The sequence below is a fragment of the Polypterus senegalus genome, chromosome 6 (genome assembly GCF_016835505.1).
Source record: "Polypterus senegalus isolate Bchr_013 chromosome 6, ASM1683550v1, whole genome shotgun sequence".
NCBI lineage: Eukaryota > Metazoa > Chordata > Cladistia > Polypteriformes > Polypteridae > Polypterus > Polypterus senegalus.
The window spans coordinates 144,669,095-144,688,916 of NC_053159.1; the positions used below are offsets into that span (position 1 = coordinate 144,669,095).

Below are 19,822 nucleotides of genomic sequence, written 5' to 3' on the forward strand. Positions count from 1 at the left end.
CTGGAGCCAATCCCAGCCAACAAGGCAGGAAACAAACCCCAAGGCAGGGTGCCAGCCCACATACACACCCACTAGGAAAAACTTAGAATCACCAATGCCTTTGGGAGGAAACCTACGCAGACACAGGGAGAGCATGCAAACTCCACGGAGTGAGGACCTAAGAAGCGAACCCGGGTCTCCTAAGTGTGAGACAGCAGCGTTACCACTGCACCATCGTGCCACCTCTTGAGACAATTCTAAAATGAAAATGCATAAATTACATTATTATATGGCACACTTAAAAATTTCAGGATGAAAAACTAAACTTATTATATTATTATGTAATATAAATGAGACAGATAATTAAAAATGTGTGTAATCAATATTCTATGCAAAGTGAAAAATCAGAGGGAACTTGGAATAGATCTCAAAAAGCATGTGAAAGGACACTAAGGGTTTGTTTAGAATCTGTAAAATATTATAATACATATTTATCTGTGTTTTCTCACAAAGTTGCATACATTTTTCTGCTGTTTTTATAAAAAAACACAGCTGTAAAATTTCATTCAGCAGTTCTCCCAGGTTAGGGTTGACAAGTACATTACATGGCAATCAGAGTCACTCTTATGCCTTTCTTAACAAATATTAGGAAGTGTGTCATTTTTAATGTTTCCTCTATTCAAGTATGAGAAAATAACATAGTGTAATACAGGCTTGAAAAAATATAACTACTGTTCTTTCATATCTGTGTTTTACAAAAGGGCAGTAGCTGTTAGAAACTAAAAATAAAAAGCCATAAACTGTACTCAATTATAACAAATTGTTTATTTCAGAAACATAACATTTTTCCATGTTTTTATCATATTTATTAGACTAAAAAGAATTCTTACACCTTATTTAACATGTACAAAATGTCAGAGGTATGCTTCTTGAACCATAAACCTACTGTGAGCTTCACTGGCAGTCTTTCAAGTCTGCGCCAATGTGCCACAGCTCAATTGAGTCTATTTAGAAGTAAGCAAATACCTGAAATAATGCACTTCAAATTTTATGCTTTACATTTGTCGATCTTTGTTAACTAACAATTGAAACAAATTGTAAATGGATACAGGTGCAAGCAGAGTCTCTGTCTTTGGCAGTTTCCCAAAGTGTCAGAGGCTGGATTAAGCCTATCATACCCAGTTGTGTTGTCTGAGCAGTTGCATATTCAACAATAGTGGTCTCTAAATGCAGCCAACATGAATTAGCCAAATGCTAATGTCTATATGCCAAGTTTCTATGGACAGTTTTCAACTCACGTTCTAAGCCTTTTCACAGCCCAAATAGCAGGGTTGAACCTTGAGCTCCAATAGTTCAGAAATACCAAAGGGCTCTTTAGAAACAGAAAAGCCTAAAGTGATCCCATCTTTAAAGTGTTGATTTTTTTTTCAAACTCCTATGTGAAATTTATTCCTGACTGTCATTAGCTGATACCATAACATTAACTCAACTCTGAGCTGATAAACAGATACAGCCATCTCTTCTCTGCCAGCTACACTGCATGAAAATAATTAAGCTGCACAATATTAAGATTTCATTTTCCAACACCCTGATACATCAGTCGATCTTGATTTTAAGAAATTGTTATACATTGAGCAATATGTAAAAGAAGTCCTTTGCAAGACAAAAAATATTTATTTCAAAAGAATTATAATATGTATGTTCATGTACTTAAAAAATATAGGCAATACATGAATTATACAAAATATGTATTTATCAATCTTAAAATAAGTGAATTTAATGTCTGAAGTATGTAGTATTTTGCCTTTTAGTTCTTTACAGCAGAAATATGTCTAGTTATTGCTTATGTACAGTTGCAGAGAAGGCAACATACACAAATTAATGTTTGTTTTGCAGGAACATACTAATTATCACTTCATTTTAATTTACAAGTCTTAACTATGCAGACAGAAAACTCAACTCTAGATGATACTCAGTATGTACAGTATATACGAAAGTGGAAAACTTTGATAATTTTGCCTGTTGACATACCTTGCACCAAAAACAAAGCACCACACACTTCAATCACTGTGACTTTTTCATAAAACCCATCCCAAAAGATAATGACTTTTAATTAAGGAAGAAATCAAATCAGAAGTGGCAAATCAGACTGCACGACGTGTAACAATGTGGGATTTAACAACTACATGATCGGTAGAAATATGTATATGAACTACATGAGCACACGTCTGCAGATGCCAACAACTGATGTGTAAATAAGCATGGCTTATTTAAAGATAATAAAGAGTCCACCAAGTGCTTCAGTGACCAGGTCCAAAGATCTCAGTAAATTCTGTTAGAATGATTTCGACTATCTGATTCTGGTAGACCATGTGCACAGCCATGTTAACACTGTCAACTTCCGGCCACAGGAGAGTTGGTCCAAACACTATGCCCAAGCCTTGGGTCGACATGAGGTTTTTGGAAGAATGGACGATGACTCTGTTAAACAAGGAGAAAGACAAAGAAAGTTTAGTTAAATAACATGGTGTGCAAGCAGATTTGATTGATTAGAAAATAAAATGTAGCTATTTTATGACAATTGAGAGTTCTTGTTCACTTATAACAATGGTGAAGTAAATACATTAATTGCTGTCAAAACTACAAGTATCCTTAATGTCTTAAATTGTACATAACACATAGGCAAAGCATCCAACGATGACAAGTACGACTTCAAACTTTTAGAACAGAGTACTACCCTATGAGTAAGTAAGTAAGTTTATAATAAAAGAAGAAACTGACGCTTATTTTACATCAAGTGTGTAATCCTAAGGTACCAAAAGTGGCTTGCCTTGGACTGTCAGTCAAATAAAAGACAAATCAAAGATAACACGGCATGTAACACATCATAATTATTTGTCACTACCGGTTTAACTTCCATTTTCTAAATATATCCAGGTTAGCCAGTTGCCCCAAATTATCATCTTTTTCCTTGACTCTCCATGGTCCTGAGCATCCTTGTGGTTGAGACCAACTCTTTTAATATCATCTGACACCACCTCCAAGAACTGTATTTTTAGCCTACCCTCTAGCTTGATGCACTGCTTCACCCAGTCATCAAAGACATTTAAAAGGTCTGTATTATGTCATGATGCCAATACCATGGAAGGAAAGTCCAGACAAAGTGACAAGGAAGTGAGCAGGTCCTCAATAAAGTTTACTTGCCTCTGAACATTTCCTCTGCTTTCTTATTGTTTTAATATATGATTTTGTAAGAAAAAGTGAATTTCCTCTTTGGGATCAATATCTATCTATCTATCTATCTATCTATCTATCTATCTATCTATCTATCTATCTATCTAGAACATTCCATATCTACCTATCTATCATATCTATCTGTCAGTATCCTCTGACTTTGTCAGTATACATGAGGTACAACACAGTTCCATCTTTGTACATTGTAAAAACACACATTGGCATCAATATTTGAATATTACTTATTAAATCTACATTATTATTGATGAGGATGTGAGCAACACTGGAGCACCCGAAAGAACAGTCCTATCTCCTTTTATCTTCACTCTGTACACCATGGACTATGAATACAGTAACACCAGTTCATGTCAGTTGCAGAAATATTCTGATGGTTTATAAAGGGGATGACACAGAGTATAGCAGTCAAGTGGAGAACTTTGTTTCTTAGTGCAAAGAGAATTGTCTGCAACTTAACACTACATTGAACAACCTCTACACTTGGCCACTATTGAGGATGTGACTGTGGTGGTGGAGCACTGCTACAAGTACTTGAGGCTCCACATCAGGGATGCGTTGTCTCATAACATAGAGGAACTACATAAGAAATGGCAGAGCAGACTCGTTTTCCTTACCAGACTGCACTCATTTAATGTGAGTAATGACATCCTTTACATGTTGTAACGAGTGCCTTTTGTTAATTTGCCCCCTAATTTAGGGTATACCTTTGTTGATGTAGTTTTGCTTCATAATGGTGGAACTGCACCTTTAAGGAGAAGGCACGGCATGGACAGGACAGTTGCCTAAAGGGGATTTAACCCGGAAAGATATGAGGAGAGGGACATCTGGAGGTGAAGCAAGAAGCATCTGGGCGCTAGCACAGGAAATCCACAACTGGTGCAACATACTGGAAGTTGGATTTTTTTTTTGTCCAAAGCCACAAGAGAAATGCTTCTTAGAAGATAAACTTTTTCTTTGTATTTGTTCTGGAGCCCCCAGCTACATTTCTGGTAGGACAGAACGTTACTATTATTGGCATTAGCGAGCTATGTATTCTCTCTTGCTTCCAGCTTCCATCACCCTTTTACAACATTTAGGACAGTAAAACTGGACTGTGGTATTTGGGGAGAAACTGATTACCCATAGCAACTACATCTCACACTGTAATTTGTTAATTTCTGACGTTGTTCTGGAAACAGCAAAGTATTTGTTGTTGGGTGTGGAGTTATGTTAAAAAGTATTTGCCTTGTATGTAAATATGTAAATACACTTTTACTTTTCTTTACTGCTATCACTGAGTGCTGGTCTGAGATTTTTAGTGAGTGGGTTAAAGAAGGAGTGGGCTTAGGTAGTGGTGCAATGTTTTATAACTCTGTGATGACCAGTGTCATCTTCTATGCTGTGGTGTAATGGGCTGGCAACATCATGAAAGGCCCACCAAATCAACAAGCTGATTAACAAGACTTAGTTATTGAACACTCTCTTGACCTCAGTGGAGGTAGTAGAGGAGAAAAGAATGAAGACAATGAAAACAAAACTGTGTGCCATTATGAACAATGTTGCACATCCTCTCTCAGAAACATTAACAATCTGTACTTCTCAGCTAATGAATTATTTATCAGAAGGGTGTTAAGAAACATTGCCGGGGCTCCTCCATACCAACAGCAATAAGTCCACATGATGCCTCATCTATCTATCTATCTATCTATCTATCTATCTATCTATCTATCTATCTATCTATCTATCTATCTATCTATCTATCTATCTATCTATCTATCTATCTATCTATTAATAAGTAATAATTACTTACTAATCTATATTATTATTTCAACTTCTCTTCAGGAATTGAAAAATAAAAGAAAATTAGAAGATATGAGAGGACATTTAGGAAAACATATTGGAATAATCTATAAAGTATATTGTGTTTGTTACATCATGTAAATCATACTGTATTGTATGGCTAGGAAACCTGATCTATTTTCAAAGATGTAACATTAATAGACTGCAGCATGTCTGTTGAGTCCCATATACACATCATTACAGTGACAATATGAGGGGCCTGTTCATTTTAAACATCACTAACAGCAATATGTTACATTTAATACATATAATTTTCTCAAACCCACTTAATCCAATTTAGTATCTTGGGGACTGAAGCCTGTCCCACTAGCCAAAACACATCTTGGATGAGGTCCCAGTTCACTGCATTGCCTACTCTTGTACGTGCCCACACAGGGCCAATTTTAGTGTCCTAATGAAATTAACAATGGGGGTGGAAAACTGAACATTTGGAGAAAGCCCCACATATACACAGGGAGAGCATACAAACTGCACATACGCAACGGCTAGGCACAGGATTTGATTATAGCACATGAGATCTCTGGGGCAGCAGCTCTAACCACTGCCCCAATGTGCCACCTATAGTATGAAAATGCGGTTTAATTATATGACATCGTTTTTTTTTAAGGTTATGTCATATTATTTTATGCATATTACTCCACATTTTAGGTTCTTTAGGATGAGCAGCATGAAATTGTTTACAGGATTCTCAGTTTACAATGAAGAGTCATACAATGAAAGAATAAAACAGAGTTATAGAAATATGGATCAAATGTTGCTTGCACAGCCTTTCACATCTGTATGCATTTTGTAACACCTTTTATATCTCAGAGAAAGTACGGTTATAGAGTTTACAGTACCAGAGCCGGGGGGAGGGTTGACTTCAAATATTAAACCATAACATTCCGACAAAATGTTTATAAGGAGAACACTGGGCTTTTGTTGCAAACAAAACTGAAGAACTCCAGATGTTTTTTTTTGTATAAAAATAAAAATAAGCTGTTGTTATATGTGTAAAATGTTCCATGTGGCATTTATGGACAAGTGACAATAATTAAAAGAATTCTTGGAACCTCTAAGACCAATATTTCTATAAAACATTATAAACAAAGGAAGGTATTTCTCAGTTTGTTTGGGCTGATGTGTAATGAATGAGGTTTTCAGCTTTTAATCAGGAGATCAGAAAATGTGTCCACCTTAAATTCCAGCAGGGTTCAGTCTGCCCTGAATTGTTATAATTTGCAAACTCTGGGCATGGTATTACAATTACTGAAACATTTGCTCAAGAGTAAGGTCAGTTCATGCATTTGAAGCCGCAACCAAAATTAGGAAAAGCAATCAGAAGTAAGACAAGTTCCAAAATGAAACAACTGTACCCAGAATCAGCAACAGAAAATGATCTCTCAAGATTTCTTGGTTGATGACATTGTGTTTTTGTCAAAGTGATAAAGTGTAGTAGGACTATATAGAGGTCAGCAAACAGCAGAACATTGTAACTCACAAAACATTTTGGTCTTCAAAATTTGAGGTAAAGGCCCAGAGGTAATGGCGTAACCTGAAGAGGTTTTCTAGAATTAGTAGCATCCTGACTAGAGGGCCATTCTCCTAAACAGTAGTTCACATTCATTGCTGAGTTTCATTAAAAACCTGTTTCAATCGAGCAAAAGCCCTGAAAGTGAATGTAACATTAGCTTAATTATAAAGGAGAACGTGGCAGATTCAGTTCTCAACACTACTTCAATAGGTCAAAATTAGAAGACCAGCCAGCTTGATTATTGTAGTTGTGGAGTTATGAAAACATTTATAATGCACTTTGAATGTTTTTGTTCAAAATATACCCTAACAATTTGTATACCATTATTTAAGAGTTGTATTTAATCGATCAATTAAAAAGATTAACCACAGTGATTAATAATGGTGTATGGATGATACACCTGCTGTATGGGAGATAAGCCTGAAGGTCTTGTCAGGCTGAATATGAGTGCAGTGTATTCTGGGGAAGCTGAAAGGAAAAACAAGATTCATAGAATTTTCTTTAGTAAGAAAAATGCAGCTTTTGATTCTGATGGGAAAATGTCATTGAGCTTGATGATAATGATTCGATAACCTTTCTTGTCTTTTGAGAAACTAAACAGGGTTATTGTGTGCTTTGTTAGCGGAGAAGAAAACAGATAATCCAAGAATTTTGTGTGTGCAGGAAGGGAAGAGGAGAGTAGCTGCCTTTTTAAAGATACTTTTCAGGAAGAGTTCACTTTCTTAAATGCAGTTTGATAATGGTGCTTTTGTCTAAGTAATTTTCTCACACTTTTGTAAAGAGCTCAGCTTAGTTGATGCTATGGACACCTTCATGGAGCTTTTCAAATCTTGCTATGGACACCTTCATGGAGCTTTTCAAATCTCTACTGTCATGCACATAGAGTATTCTCTCCAGCAGGAAGTCATTTTCTTTACATTTTTTAATTGAGGATATATAATTTATAACTAAGGAACTGTACCAACTGGAAAAACGTCATTTGTATCCTTGCTGTTGCTAAATGGACTGGATTAAGACTGCATAAGACAACCCAGGTTGTGTATCTATCTATCTATCTATCTATCTATCTATCTATCTATCTATCTATCTATCTATCTATCTATCTATCTATCTATCTATCTATCTATCTATCTATCTATCTATCTAATTCTTTGTATTGGTTATATTTGCTCCTATAAATTTTAAGTAAAAGCTTAAAAACATTGTCTCTGTCTGATTGTTACTAGCAAGTCATGAATCTAGACTGCCCATTCCATAAAGCATGAGAGCACACTTTTGTGAAGCTATCTATCAGTAGTTAAACTGGGTTAGAAGTAAAGTTTTGGAAATAAAGATAGTCTTAGCTAGTAAGCAGCTTCATATAGAGGTCCTTAGAGTTATGGGGTACAATACAAAGAGTAATACTTGTACAGGTAAGAGCTTACAGGTAACAGTTACATAGCTGGTTTTGACATTTCTTCTTATCCCCCCATTAAGCAAACAAAACCTAAGATTTTAGTTGGTGCCATTCATTTTAGGTGCATGTCATGGGTGACAATAAAACAAATGAGACTTATTCATCCAAAATTGGCCTACAGAACGTCACTGTAAACCTCCACGGTCTCTCTGTGCTCATCCCTTCCATTTTTACGCATGTGTATATTCAGGTAGTAATCAGTTTCTCATATTGTAGTTGTTTGACTACCACTGACTGCCAAGACTTCAAGGGTTTGAATGAATGCACAGCTTCTTAGGCAGTGATAAACATTTCACACCAAGTTATTTTCATATTCCTCATGGGATCATGTTTATATGGATACATGTGTTAACTTTCTACATTCCCATGGCAACCATGAAAAAGTTTTGCATTTCACTTGTTTTTAGATTATTGCACAAAATCAATTAAAGGATTAAGTTGTTTATTTTCTAAATAAGTTGTATTAATATGTTTATTAATGTGTTTATAGGATAAAATAGATTTCTCAATCAGTGCACAAGAATGAAATTTCAACACAAATTTCCACTCAGCTTGTTGTTTTAAGGAATGTATATGGTGTTGACAAAGTTTGCATTCAATCAAATCTTTTGATATTTTTATCTCACTAGTCTAGGGGTTTTTACTTCTGAGCCAATTTTATAAAAATGGGCATACTTCATGGTTTGTATTTCTGCACTTGAAAAAACTCTACACCATAAGATGGAATGGAAAGACCATCATATAATGAAAGCTTACTCACAATAGTCTTTTGGTTCTGTTAATGATATATATAATTACCATCACCAAAGCACATAAACTACTATACTGTATAAATGATGGTAACTCTCTGCTGCTCCATGGTATAGACACTTGGAATAAGCTACCAAGTAGTGTGGTAGACATTAAGACATTAGGGACTTTCAAAACTCGACTTGATGTTTTCTTGGAATAGGAGTGGATAGGACTGGCGAGCTTTGTTGGGCAGAATGGCCTTTTCTCATCTAGAGTGTTCAAATGTTCTCTCCTATCCTCCATCTGCCAACCAGGAGATAGACAACTCTACACCAGCAAAATCACTTACGGTGTCCTTCCACCTGGACCAGCCTTTTCCTGCCCCATCACCATATGACCAGAAGAACTGCCATCTTGGATAAGTCTCCAGTCTGAGAAGACTCGATTTTTGCATTTTTACATGCTTTATATGAATTTATTTTACTTTCAGTTATACAGTGTTTGCCCAATGATACCCCAACACTCCTTCTCTCTCTATGTTCTCGCATTAATATATTTTTATACATTTTGGCCTTTTTAGTGTGTTTGAAACCCATTCCTTGTTGAAGGACCAGATGATTGTCAGTGTGGTGGAGAGGGTCTGCCTTGAAGAATCATGGTTTATTGTCAGACCAGCCCTCTTGAAAAATTGTAGATGATCATCGGGGTTTGGGGGGGTTTGTGGGTTTAATTGAGGACGATTGTCAGAGTGATGTTGATTGCTTAATCACCCAGTGGCAACCCACTTTGCAGACCATGCGCAACTCATAACCTTTAAATACAACAGTAACTTACAAACTAACGGTGGCAACTCACAAGCCATAGTTTAAGAAACACTGCTCTGATGTACGTGATATAAGTCAATCAAGAAGCCAGGAGTCATCGTCCTCCACATTAACCCTAGATGAGATAGCAGTCCATTAGTGGGCACACTGACACAATCAGTTTAGTTTCTCCTGTAAGCATAGCATGCAAATATTCATAATGTGTCAGGAAATTTTATTGTTCCAATTTTATTTTTTTAAGCTGAAAATCCAGTTTAAGAAAAAAAAAATCAAATTTTAAAGACCAAGCTGTAGCTAGGAAACAATTACAAGGATGTGCTGCATATAAGAAAAATGAATGTTTGCCAAAATGTGTTGAATTTTACCATGTAGTAGTAAATGCAACAAATTCAGAAGACTGTAGCATTCAGAGACAGAGACTAATGATGTAGCTTTAAAATATGTGTAGAAGAAAAATGCTTAAGGTAGGTAATCTACCAGAAGGGAGATTTTTAAATTAATACTAAAATGTACTGGAAGCCAGTGAAGTTCTGCTAGGACAGATAAAATCTGGCATGAAAAGTTAGGCATAAAACATACAGTAGCTTTATGGTAAATAGCTAATGAAGAAAACTGAAAGGGCATAACCAAACTATATTACATGGACATAAAACAAGCTGTTTCAGTATAAACATACATTAACATGAGCCATCTGCATCAATCACTAAACGTCTTATCTCAGCACTAACATCAAGAGTTACTTTATTAAGTTTAGGGGGAAAAGAAAATTCAATCTTTTTGAGAAGACACAAGTGAGATGTCAACTTTAATTTCAGAAAACTTTCATTCACTCAGTTGCTTATTTCAGAGACATCTGATAGACAAAGGACTTCTAACATATAGCTTGATTTAAAAAAGTCTCCTTATACTAGTTAGACACAATAATGAGAACTGAGTTTCAAACCTTTCAGACATTGTGCTTCTCAGAACATATAAATATTATTAAATGCTTGTACAGAAACGTGATGTTATTCATTCGGAATAAGAAGTCAAATTGTCCAGAGGAACTGGAATGATTTGTCAGTAAAATAAACATTTCAGAACAATTCCTAACACACACAAAGTGAAATCTAATGCAAGGCAGCACAGAGACAATCACTACATTCAAATTAAGAGTGCATAACAGGTAACAATTTATAATAAGTTTTATTAACAAATCATCAACAAACATTTAGATTATTGGTTCTTGTATATTCATGTAACACTTATAATAACTTCAGTAGATAAGTCATTTGCAGTCCCTAAATAAAAGTTGCAACATCCATGGCAAAGTTTGTAAAGGTTTATTAATTAAAAAAAGAAAGTTATTATAAAGTGTTACGGTTAGACATTTTCAAATCCGCTGTTTAGGGCCTATTCAAGCAGCATGTCACCAGTGAGGCAATGCCCAGGGTCTCAGCCCTGTCTATTGCTCGTAATTACATGGAGAAGAAGTAAATCTTATCTAGTTGAGGAATGAGCAAACTACCCTCACTGAACAAACAGGCTATTAACTTCCACACTACAGCTGAGCATCATGTTACATCGGGACAGGCTCTCTCCATCTCTCAACCATGCTGCTCCTTTCCTATACAGCATCTGGAAAAAGGCAGGAAATGACCATGGATGGGGATGCCTGTCCATTGTGGAAACTACTCACACACAGACTTACACTCACATTCACATGTGGCTTAGTTAAAATGACAAATGAACCTAATATGCACATTTTGGGATGTAGAAGGTACATTGGAGTTCCCACAGAAAAGCCTATCCCACAATAGTGAAGTGTGGGATATCAATGTGTGAGGAAGCAGCACTAACAAATTAAGTAACACTGAAAGACAACAGTATCTTAGTATCTTCCTCTACTATCAAAAGGTAATTAATTATTATAATGGGATAACGCAGAAAAACACAAGAGAGAATACAGTGCATTAAAAATCTACATGGACTGCAACCGGGCCAGGAACCTGGGACTGCAAGGCAGAAGTACTATGAGCCCAGTCACCATGCTATGCTGTGTTACTGTCACTTTACTTACAGTATACATTGATTATATTAATATATTAGCCAAACATACCAAGGGACATTTGGAATACTTTAATAGAAAGTTAGAAGGCTTCATTCTATACAGCGTTACCTGAAGCAGAATATTTCTCTTAAAGGATGAAAGAAAAAGTTAAAAGGAGATTGAAGATATCAGAATAGTGATACGCCACAAACAGGAATGAATTATCTATGAACAACTATTACATGTGTTTCAAATAAAATAGTATTTCTGAATTATTAGAAAATTGAGTGCATCAGCATTGCAGTATTTTTAGTGAATGAATAAGAAGATGATGACTTAAAAAATCAGCCACTTATAAAATCAGCCCCATAGACGAGGTCTTTGAGGTGTTGAAGCAAAAATTTATGATCACCTCTTATACTTAAATATACATATAGATAATATGGTCAGAATTGAAAGAATGATGGATGGCACAAAATAAAGGGCCATTCTTGAAGAAAACCTGTTGAAGTCTACTAGAGATTTGAGACTAGGATGAAGGTTCACCTTTACAGCAGGAACATGACCCTAAACACACTGCTAAAGCTACACTGGAGTGGTTTAAATGTCTTGGAATGGCTTAGACAAAGCACAGAGCTCAATCCAAGTGAGAGACTGTGGCATGACCAGAAGACTGCTGTACACCAATGGCACCCATCTAACTTGAAGGAGCTGGAGCAGCTTTGTCTTGAGGAATGGGCGACAATCCCAGTGGCTAGATGTTCTAAGCTAACAGAGATATTCCTCAAGGGACCTGCAGCTGGAATTGCAGCAAAAGGGGGTTCTACAAAGTATTGAAATACCTGTGTACACTCATGATTTCTGTTTTTTCTTTGTCTTAGTTATTGCTTGTGTCACAATAAAAAATATTTTGCACCTTCAAAGTGGTAGACATGTTGTGTAAATCAAACATGGGGCGAACCCCCCAAAAAATCAATTTCATTGTTGTAATGTAAGAAAACAGGACAAGCACAGGTGGGGATGGTCAGACATGTTAAATAAGAATATTCCATGGCAATTGGGAGAGTATTGTTCGCTAAGCACTGGAATTTTTCTCTGGTCCTGTTGGAATATATAATAAATTAAAATATGGAGAATGTTATCATTTAAGATATGTGTATCTTGAGAATAGGAATTGTATTATATGTGAACATGCATTCTGCAAACAAAAATTATGGAATGATTTTGTGGCAAAGCTGTTTTAGTGACATAAGTATCTAAAATGTCAAAGACCACTGTAGGTTTGCCTGGGCTGTTTCGTTTTCCGCCGAAGTCTGAAAATGAATGGCAACTTTGTTAAAAACACGTGCTGATCCACCATTGGCCCCTGCACACTCCTACTCACTGCTGGGAATTGGAATCATTTCAGTAGCGCTGCGACAAAATCATCACAATAACAGACTTGTTAACTAAACAACTAAATACAACAACACTGCAACACCTGCATGAGAGTCGGATTACATCTTGCTTGAAGAAGGGGCCCGAGTTGCCTCGAAAGCTTGCACATTGTAATCTTTTTAGTTAGCCAATAAAAGGTGTCATTTTGCTTGACATTTCATTACATTTATTTCCTAAGAAAGTCCCTGCTGTCTTTCTCACCACATCCAGACTGTGAAGCACTCCAGGACTGCCATCTTTCAGTCCAGCCTGTAAAAAGCACCTTGCAGTCTGTTACAATATTTTCACACAAACTCAGTAATGGGCACTGAGCAACTTATAATGATATGTTAGCCTAAAAATGCAAATATATATATATATATTTGTGGCTGTCTTTGTAATGATCTTATGAGGGGCTTTTTGGGTCTCAATGCCCCAAATTGCTCATCTCACAGGGGTTGCAGGGGTGTCTCCCCACACCTGTGAGTCCTACTGCTACCACAATGGACAGATATTGTCTTACTTAGTGCAGAGCGTTGGGCTCACAGTTTACTTGCTTGGAGTTCCAGGGAACAATAACTAATGTAGCATCCTGATACAGTAAACTATAAGTGAACAAAATCTACTTTTCCTGGTTCTTCTTCAACTCCATGAGCATATTTTTTTCCATGTAGTGTGTATGCCCCAAACTGACATATCTGTGTTTTTTTACTTGTTAGTCCCTATAATGCTACATTTCAAGATATACCCCCACTCTGCACAAGCTAGAATACAAGTAAGGTGAAGGCTCACAACTGGCATTTACGCATACACAAATCTGGATTCCACTCATAATGTGGATTTTGAAGTAAGAACACACAGATTTACTGATTACCCATTCTAACCACACATGATTTTTATATATAGTTAATCTTAAACCAGGTCTTTAATAATTTAAACATCATATTTGTTTTAATCAGAAACTTCCCCCAATTTAATTTAAATTTGTTTGCGTTAAGTTAAGCCATGATTTATAATAATGTACAGTCTTTTCAAAGGCATGGATTTGATTACTGTCTCACTTTGAATGCATTTTACTGTATCTCACACTATAATTCTTGGTGAAGTTGTCAGCAGTTGATCCTTATTAAAACCTTTTTAATGTTTCTTCCCATGGCATGGCTGTTGTAATTGAAATGCGAGTTTGAAGCAAACAAACAATGCTCTGTTTTTCTTATGTTAAAAAGAAAATCTTCAGATTTAAAAAAAACAATTGTTACAGTGCCAAATGCAGTCAAGTCTTCATGTTGCCATATCATCCATGTGATGTGTCATTTTTATCCATCCATCCATCCATCATCCAACCCGCTATATCCTAACTACAGGGTCACGAGGGTCTGCTGGAGTCAATCCCAGCCAACACAGGACAGGAAATAAACCCCAGGCTGGGCGCCAGCCCACCGCAGGGTGCACACACATACACACACCCACACCCCAAGCACACACTAAGGACAATTTAGGATCGTCAATGCATCTAACCTGCATGTCTTTGGACTGTGGGAGGAAACCCATGCAGACACGGGGAGAACATGCAAACTCCATGCATGGAGGACCCAGTAAGCAAACCCAGGTCTCCTAACTGCGAGGCAGCAGTGCTAGCCACTGTGCCACCGTGCCACCAATCATTTTTAAAAAGCTTTCCTCAAGTTTATTTATTACTTTAATCATATTTTTTTTTTCATCTTCGTGTAACCAAGCATGTTAGGTTGATAGATTGACTGGGGATCCTCAATTTTCCCAGTATGGGTGGAGCATGATTGTATGCCCTGCCATGGGCTCTCAGAACCTTAACTGGTGTAAGTGGATTTGATAATTCAATGGCTGGATTATCTGAGATACATGAAACTTTTCAATTAAATGAACACTGCCTTTTATTTTTTGTTAAAATATATACTGTATATTTTTGAAGACAATGCTATTCTTGGCTAAAGTGTTGCTGACTAAAGGCTAAAGCTGCAGATTTGGTTTCCACTTCTGATTTGACCCTGATGAAGTTAACTGCTCTCTTTTGAAGCTTTTAAATTATTTTAGTATATAAACTGCCTTAGGATGGTTGAACGTTATAAAACAATGTTGCTTAATTGTTCCATATAGTAGTGGGTATTTCAAATATGGTTTACTAGTTTACTATGCAAAGTAAACATTTCATTAGACAGTACAACTTACAACTTGCTGTGATCTTCGCGGAGTCAATGGAGGTTTTGATCAGGGCATTTGTCCTGGATAAAAACCAAGATCCAGGCCTTTAATGACCCCTTGGGCACAGCCATCAGCAGATGTTTCTGTTTGTGGAGAGAGTGTTGACCTTCTCGAGAGGTTTACTTACCTCGGCAATGATATTCATGTCTAGTGACTCTTCTTATGAAGTCAGTAGATGGATTGGGAGAGCATGGGGGGGTCATGAGGTCGCTGGAAAGTGGTGTGTGGCGCTCCCAATATCTATGCAAAAGGATGAAGGTCCAAGTCTTTAGAGTCCTGGTGCTTCCTGTCTTGCTAGATGGTTGCTACATATGGACGCTATCAAGTGACCTGAGATGAAGACTGGACTCCTTTGGTACTGTGTCTCTCCGGGGAATCCTTGGATGCCTACAGGTATGACTTTGTGTCAAATGAGCGGTTGCTCATGGAGCCCTGAATGAGGCACATTACCTGCATTGTGAGGCAGCATCAGTTACGGGATTACGGCTGTGATGGAGGGCCGGGGATGCTGCCTGGATGGGACGCCGTTTATAAGAGAAGACCGGGGGAATGGGCATACTACCAGGAGTACCTCCCCCGGGACACGAAAGGGCAGCCCCCTGGGTTTACATCGGGGCTACAGATTTGGAGCTCAGAAACTCAACCCACTGGGGGTCTGTGGTCATCACCAGGGGGAACCTGGACAGCTCCAGAGTCTGGGCATACAGCACTTCTGCCACACCTGGAAGTGCTGCCAGAAGAAGAGCGGGGTTCCAATGCAGCGCTTCCGCCACACCCGGAAGTGCTCCATGCACTATGAAGGAGGCCACCTCACTCCATTCAGGAGCCAGAGTCGGGAGGAGGAGGACGAAGCTTGGGAAGAGAGGAGTAGAGGCAGCAAAAAGAAAGATTGTTTTGTTATTGGAGCACTGTGCTGTGTGTGGGACAGTTTGAAGAAATAAACGTGTGTGTTCTGGACAGCTGGGTGATCCAGCTCGTAGGATCCTCATTGTTGGGGACCTGAGTGGTTGGACCTGGCCAAGGGGTCGCCCATGCAACACCTGGCTGCGGCAGATAGAGGGTCATTTTTGGAGGGTGGGACTGGACTGCGTGTCTACCTGGGAGGTTGCCAACCGGGATCCCAAGCTTTTGTGTGGTGAGTGCGGCAATGTGCTGTGCGAGTGCACACTCCCCAACTTGACTTGAACTTGACTAGGACAACGTAATTTATCAAATCATTTAAAATAGACAGAGATTTTTGGACTATTTTGAATATTACACTGCATTTTAGGCACTGTACTTTATATACTGCATATAAGTCGGGTCTTGAAACCCGAAAAATCCATCATAAAATCAGACCCCTGACTTATATGCCTGTTAAAAAATGCAACACTTACATTTTATTTTACATCTTCTTGCCTCCTTTGACCTTGCACCAATTTCTCAGACGCATCGAAGTTTGTTGCAGCAGCGCAGTTACCAATTTCTTTTGCTACATCAACGACGTTTAATTTAAAACCAGCTTCATATTTTCTCGTGATTCAACGCTCCATCGTAGTTATGGGATGCTCTTATGATAAAGGTTTGTGAGGTTGTGAGATACAAAAAACACAAAACAGTGCAAATGTTGCTTTGGAATAGTTTGGTATTACTGTGTGGTCACGTAGGCACAATACATAGGAAAAAAAGGCAGTGTGCTCCATGGTTACTCTCTCAGGTGGACGTTAGCATATCATAATCTCTTGGACCAATATCGTCAGTTTTCCGCATTTGACTTATACGACCGATATTATAAAATACCACAAATTATACAGTAAAATCAACTCCTGACTTATCAGCGGGAGAATTTATCCGCGAGTATATACGGTAACAACATTCACTGTGACAGCCATCTCAATGCCTTTATACATACAGAAATATTGTTTATATATTTCCATACTTCTTCAGTAAAACGTGAATTATTAATTATTACATACATTAATTTTCAATTAAATGTTATGGGGGCTACAGTGTATTCTGAAGTACCAGATGCAAGGCAGCATACAAACCTGTGCAGGTGCCAGTCCATTGTAGGGTAGACACGCACTCCTATGGAGCCAACCAAGTTAACACAGCCAGACAAGGGAATAACCTGCAACATCTACTCAGACACTAACTTCATAGACAGATATTAGAAGTTATCTTAAACAGTAGTACAATTTTCTAGTATAGAATCATTCAAAGAGTAGCTGGAAACCTAAATATTTTCTCCATTATTGTTAGTTTGCTTATAGCTATCATAGACATAAAATCACTTGCAACATTCAAATATATTTTTGTAACAGACACACACTTACTGCTGTCATTCTAGGCTGGAAAAATATCATTAAAGATTTGACTTTTAAAATGTTTTTTTTTCTTATTCCTGCATGCCCCAGAAGAGTATAGGCATTAAGTTAATATTTCCCTCGAGTCAGCAGCAACAGTCAAGTCTGAAACTCAATGATATTTATTCCACCTTTATACACACGTACATATAAAGGGATTAAATCTGCCTTAGTGTATAGTAAGCTTCAGTCTGGATCCACTTATCGCTAAAAAATAATGAGGCACACCTCCTTTTTGGCAAGATTCTACCCCAAACATATAACTCTCACTTGGGTGCCTAATTGGGCCAAGTCTAACTCTGCTTAGAGGTATGTCAGATGTGGCGCACAGATTTTACACAAGAAATTGACTTTAGTGCCACTTAAAGAGCAAGGCTGGATTCTCATGCTTAGATGACTTGTTTGTACTTTGATTACAAAAAAATAAATGTGAACAATTGTACTGTGCTTTGTATTTGTAAAGGGCAGTGTAATGCAGGCTGGGACGGGAGAGACAAAAGCACCACACAGAATGAGCGGTGTAGCCTTTAACCAAACAGACTTATTTATTGTATTACTACACACAAGCAACTGCCTGAGCCTTGAGCTCCTAAATGAACCTTCCCACTGTTATGGGCCATGGGGAGCAGCTCCAAAGGAATAAATAGGCTCCTAAACACTGCAGCAAGTCGTAGCTCAGCCTGCAATGACCCCATCACGTGCACATGGCACTTGCACACAGTGCTTCTCGAACTTGCAGATTTGTGGCCAGCTCATCTTATCTCCTGTCCAGAAGGCTGTTGAACGACTTTCCATTGCTGTCTGGAGGACATGCTGTCACCCCAGGAAGCCTACTATAGGAATGTTTATTTATTTGTATGTTTTCTTGGATTTAGAATCACTGTATTCATTTGTCAAGTTCAAACTTCATTTATCAAATTAAAAGAAAAGTTTCTAGAAAACAAAATGCAACAAAGCATAATCGTCTTAATCCATCATAATTCAATTCAGGGTTGGGTATCCAACCAGTTCATCAAAGGGCCCAAGTATAGGAAGAGCCTCAAATTGTGAAATCAACCTGACATGCATGCTCCAAAGATATGGAAAGACTGTGCAGATTCAACATAGGCAGTGACAGCTAGATCCATGAGACGACGGTGTTAACCACTGTACCATTATGCAATTCAAGAAACAAATACATACATGCCATTTTGTATAAATGTGAACAGAAACCACAGTGCATGGATCCAGGTACATGAGTTCAAACCGCAGCCCGGTGACTGTTTACGAGATGCTACCACATTCGCTCTGTCCACGAGGGATTTCTCCTGGATGTGCAAGTCAGCTCGACTGTCGACTGCAAGATGACCCCATATGGACTTTAACTTGAATGAGGGTGCCATGTGTTGGACAGATAATCCATCAGAGGATGGTTCCTGATCTCACTGAAATAGGCTTCATCTCCCAACGCACCAACAAGTGGATTCAGAAATGAATGGATGTATGCATGTGCATTAATGAGTGGATCAAACTATTTTTTTTCCACCTTTCTGCAGCACTAGTTCAGCTTCAAGCACAGTGTCTGCCACTGCAACCAAAAAGATAAACATACAAATAACATAGAAGGCAAAAAAAATAATGTTAAATCTTAGGCAAGGATTAAGAAGCCCCATTCTGGTATCGTTTGGGAGGGGGGATAGTAAATCAGAGCCTTTTAAAGGAAAGCACAAATTCGATAAAGCTGACCTAAAGTTACACATAAAATAGTAATTAAGTAACACAGTAAAACTTGCAAATAAAGTCTGCCAGTTTAAACTTTAAAACTTCAAAGTTAAGAGAAATAGTGTTTGTCAGCCCTAAAATCTCCCATTAAAACACTCTCAAATTTCATTTCTGAAAACAGTAAGTAGGAAGAAAATACGAAAAAAAAAAACCACATGAAAAGTTTTTATGTGATTCCCACAATTGCAGTCCTGTGCAATAAACAGCCAAGCCAGGGCAGTTGTTTTATTTATTTCACAGCAACTAATTGCTAATAAAAAATAAAACATTTACAACCATTATTAGGTTGCAAATTATTACATTGTTGACACTTGCAGCTGTCAGGAAGATGAGGAATCCTCAACTCCAAATGGATTATTTCATTCTTATTGGCACCCAAAAAAGAAATGGAAATCTCCTTTACACTCTTTCTCTATTTATGGTCCAGAAAAATGTTTA

The 19,822-nt window shown here is 37.6% G+C and overlaps 1 protein-coding gene across 1 annotated transcript in view; it reads right to left on the reverse strand.

The window, feature by feature from the left end:
- Positions 1–1,415: 1,415 nt before the first annotated feature.
- The window catches only part of arhgap15 (Rho GTPase activating protein 15), a 657,673-nt gene continuing 639,266 nt past the window's right edge, over positions 1,416–19,822 (reverse strand). The window contains exon 15 of the mRNA XM_039755090.1: positions 1,416–2,460. Within this exon, the coding sequence (XP_039611024.1) occupies positions 2,280–2,460 (181 nt within the window). The 3' untranslated portion in view covers positions 1,416–2,279. The remainder of the gene's footprint in view (positions 2,461–19,822) is intronic.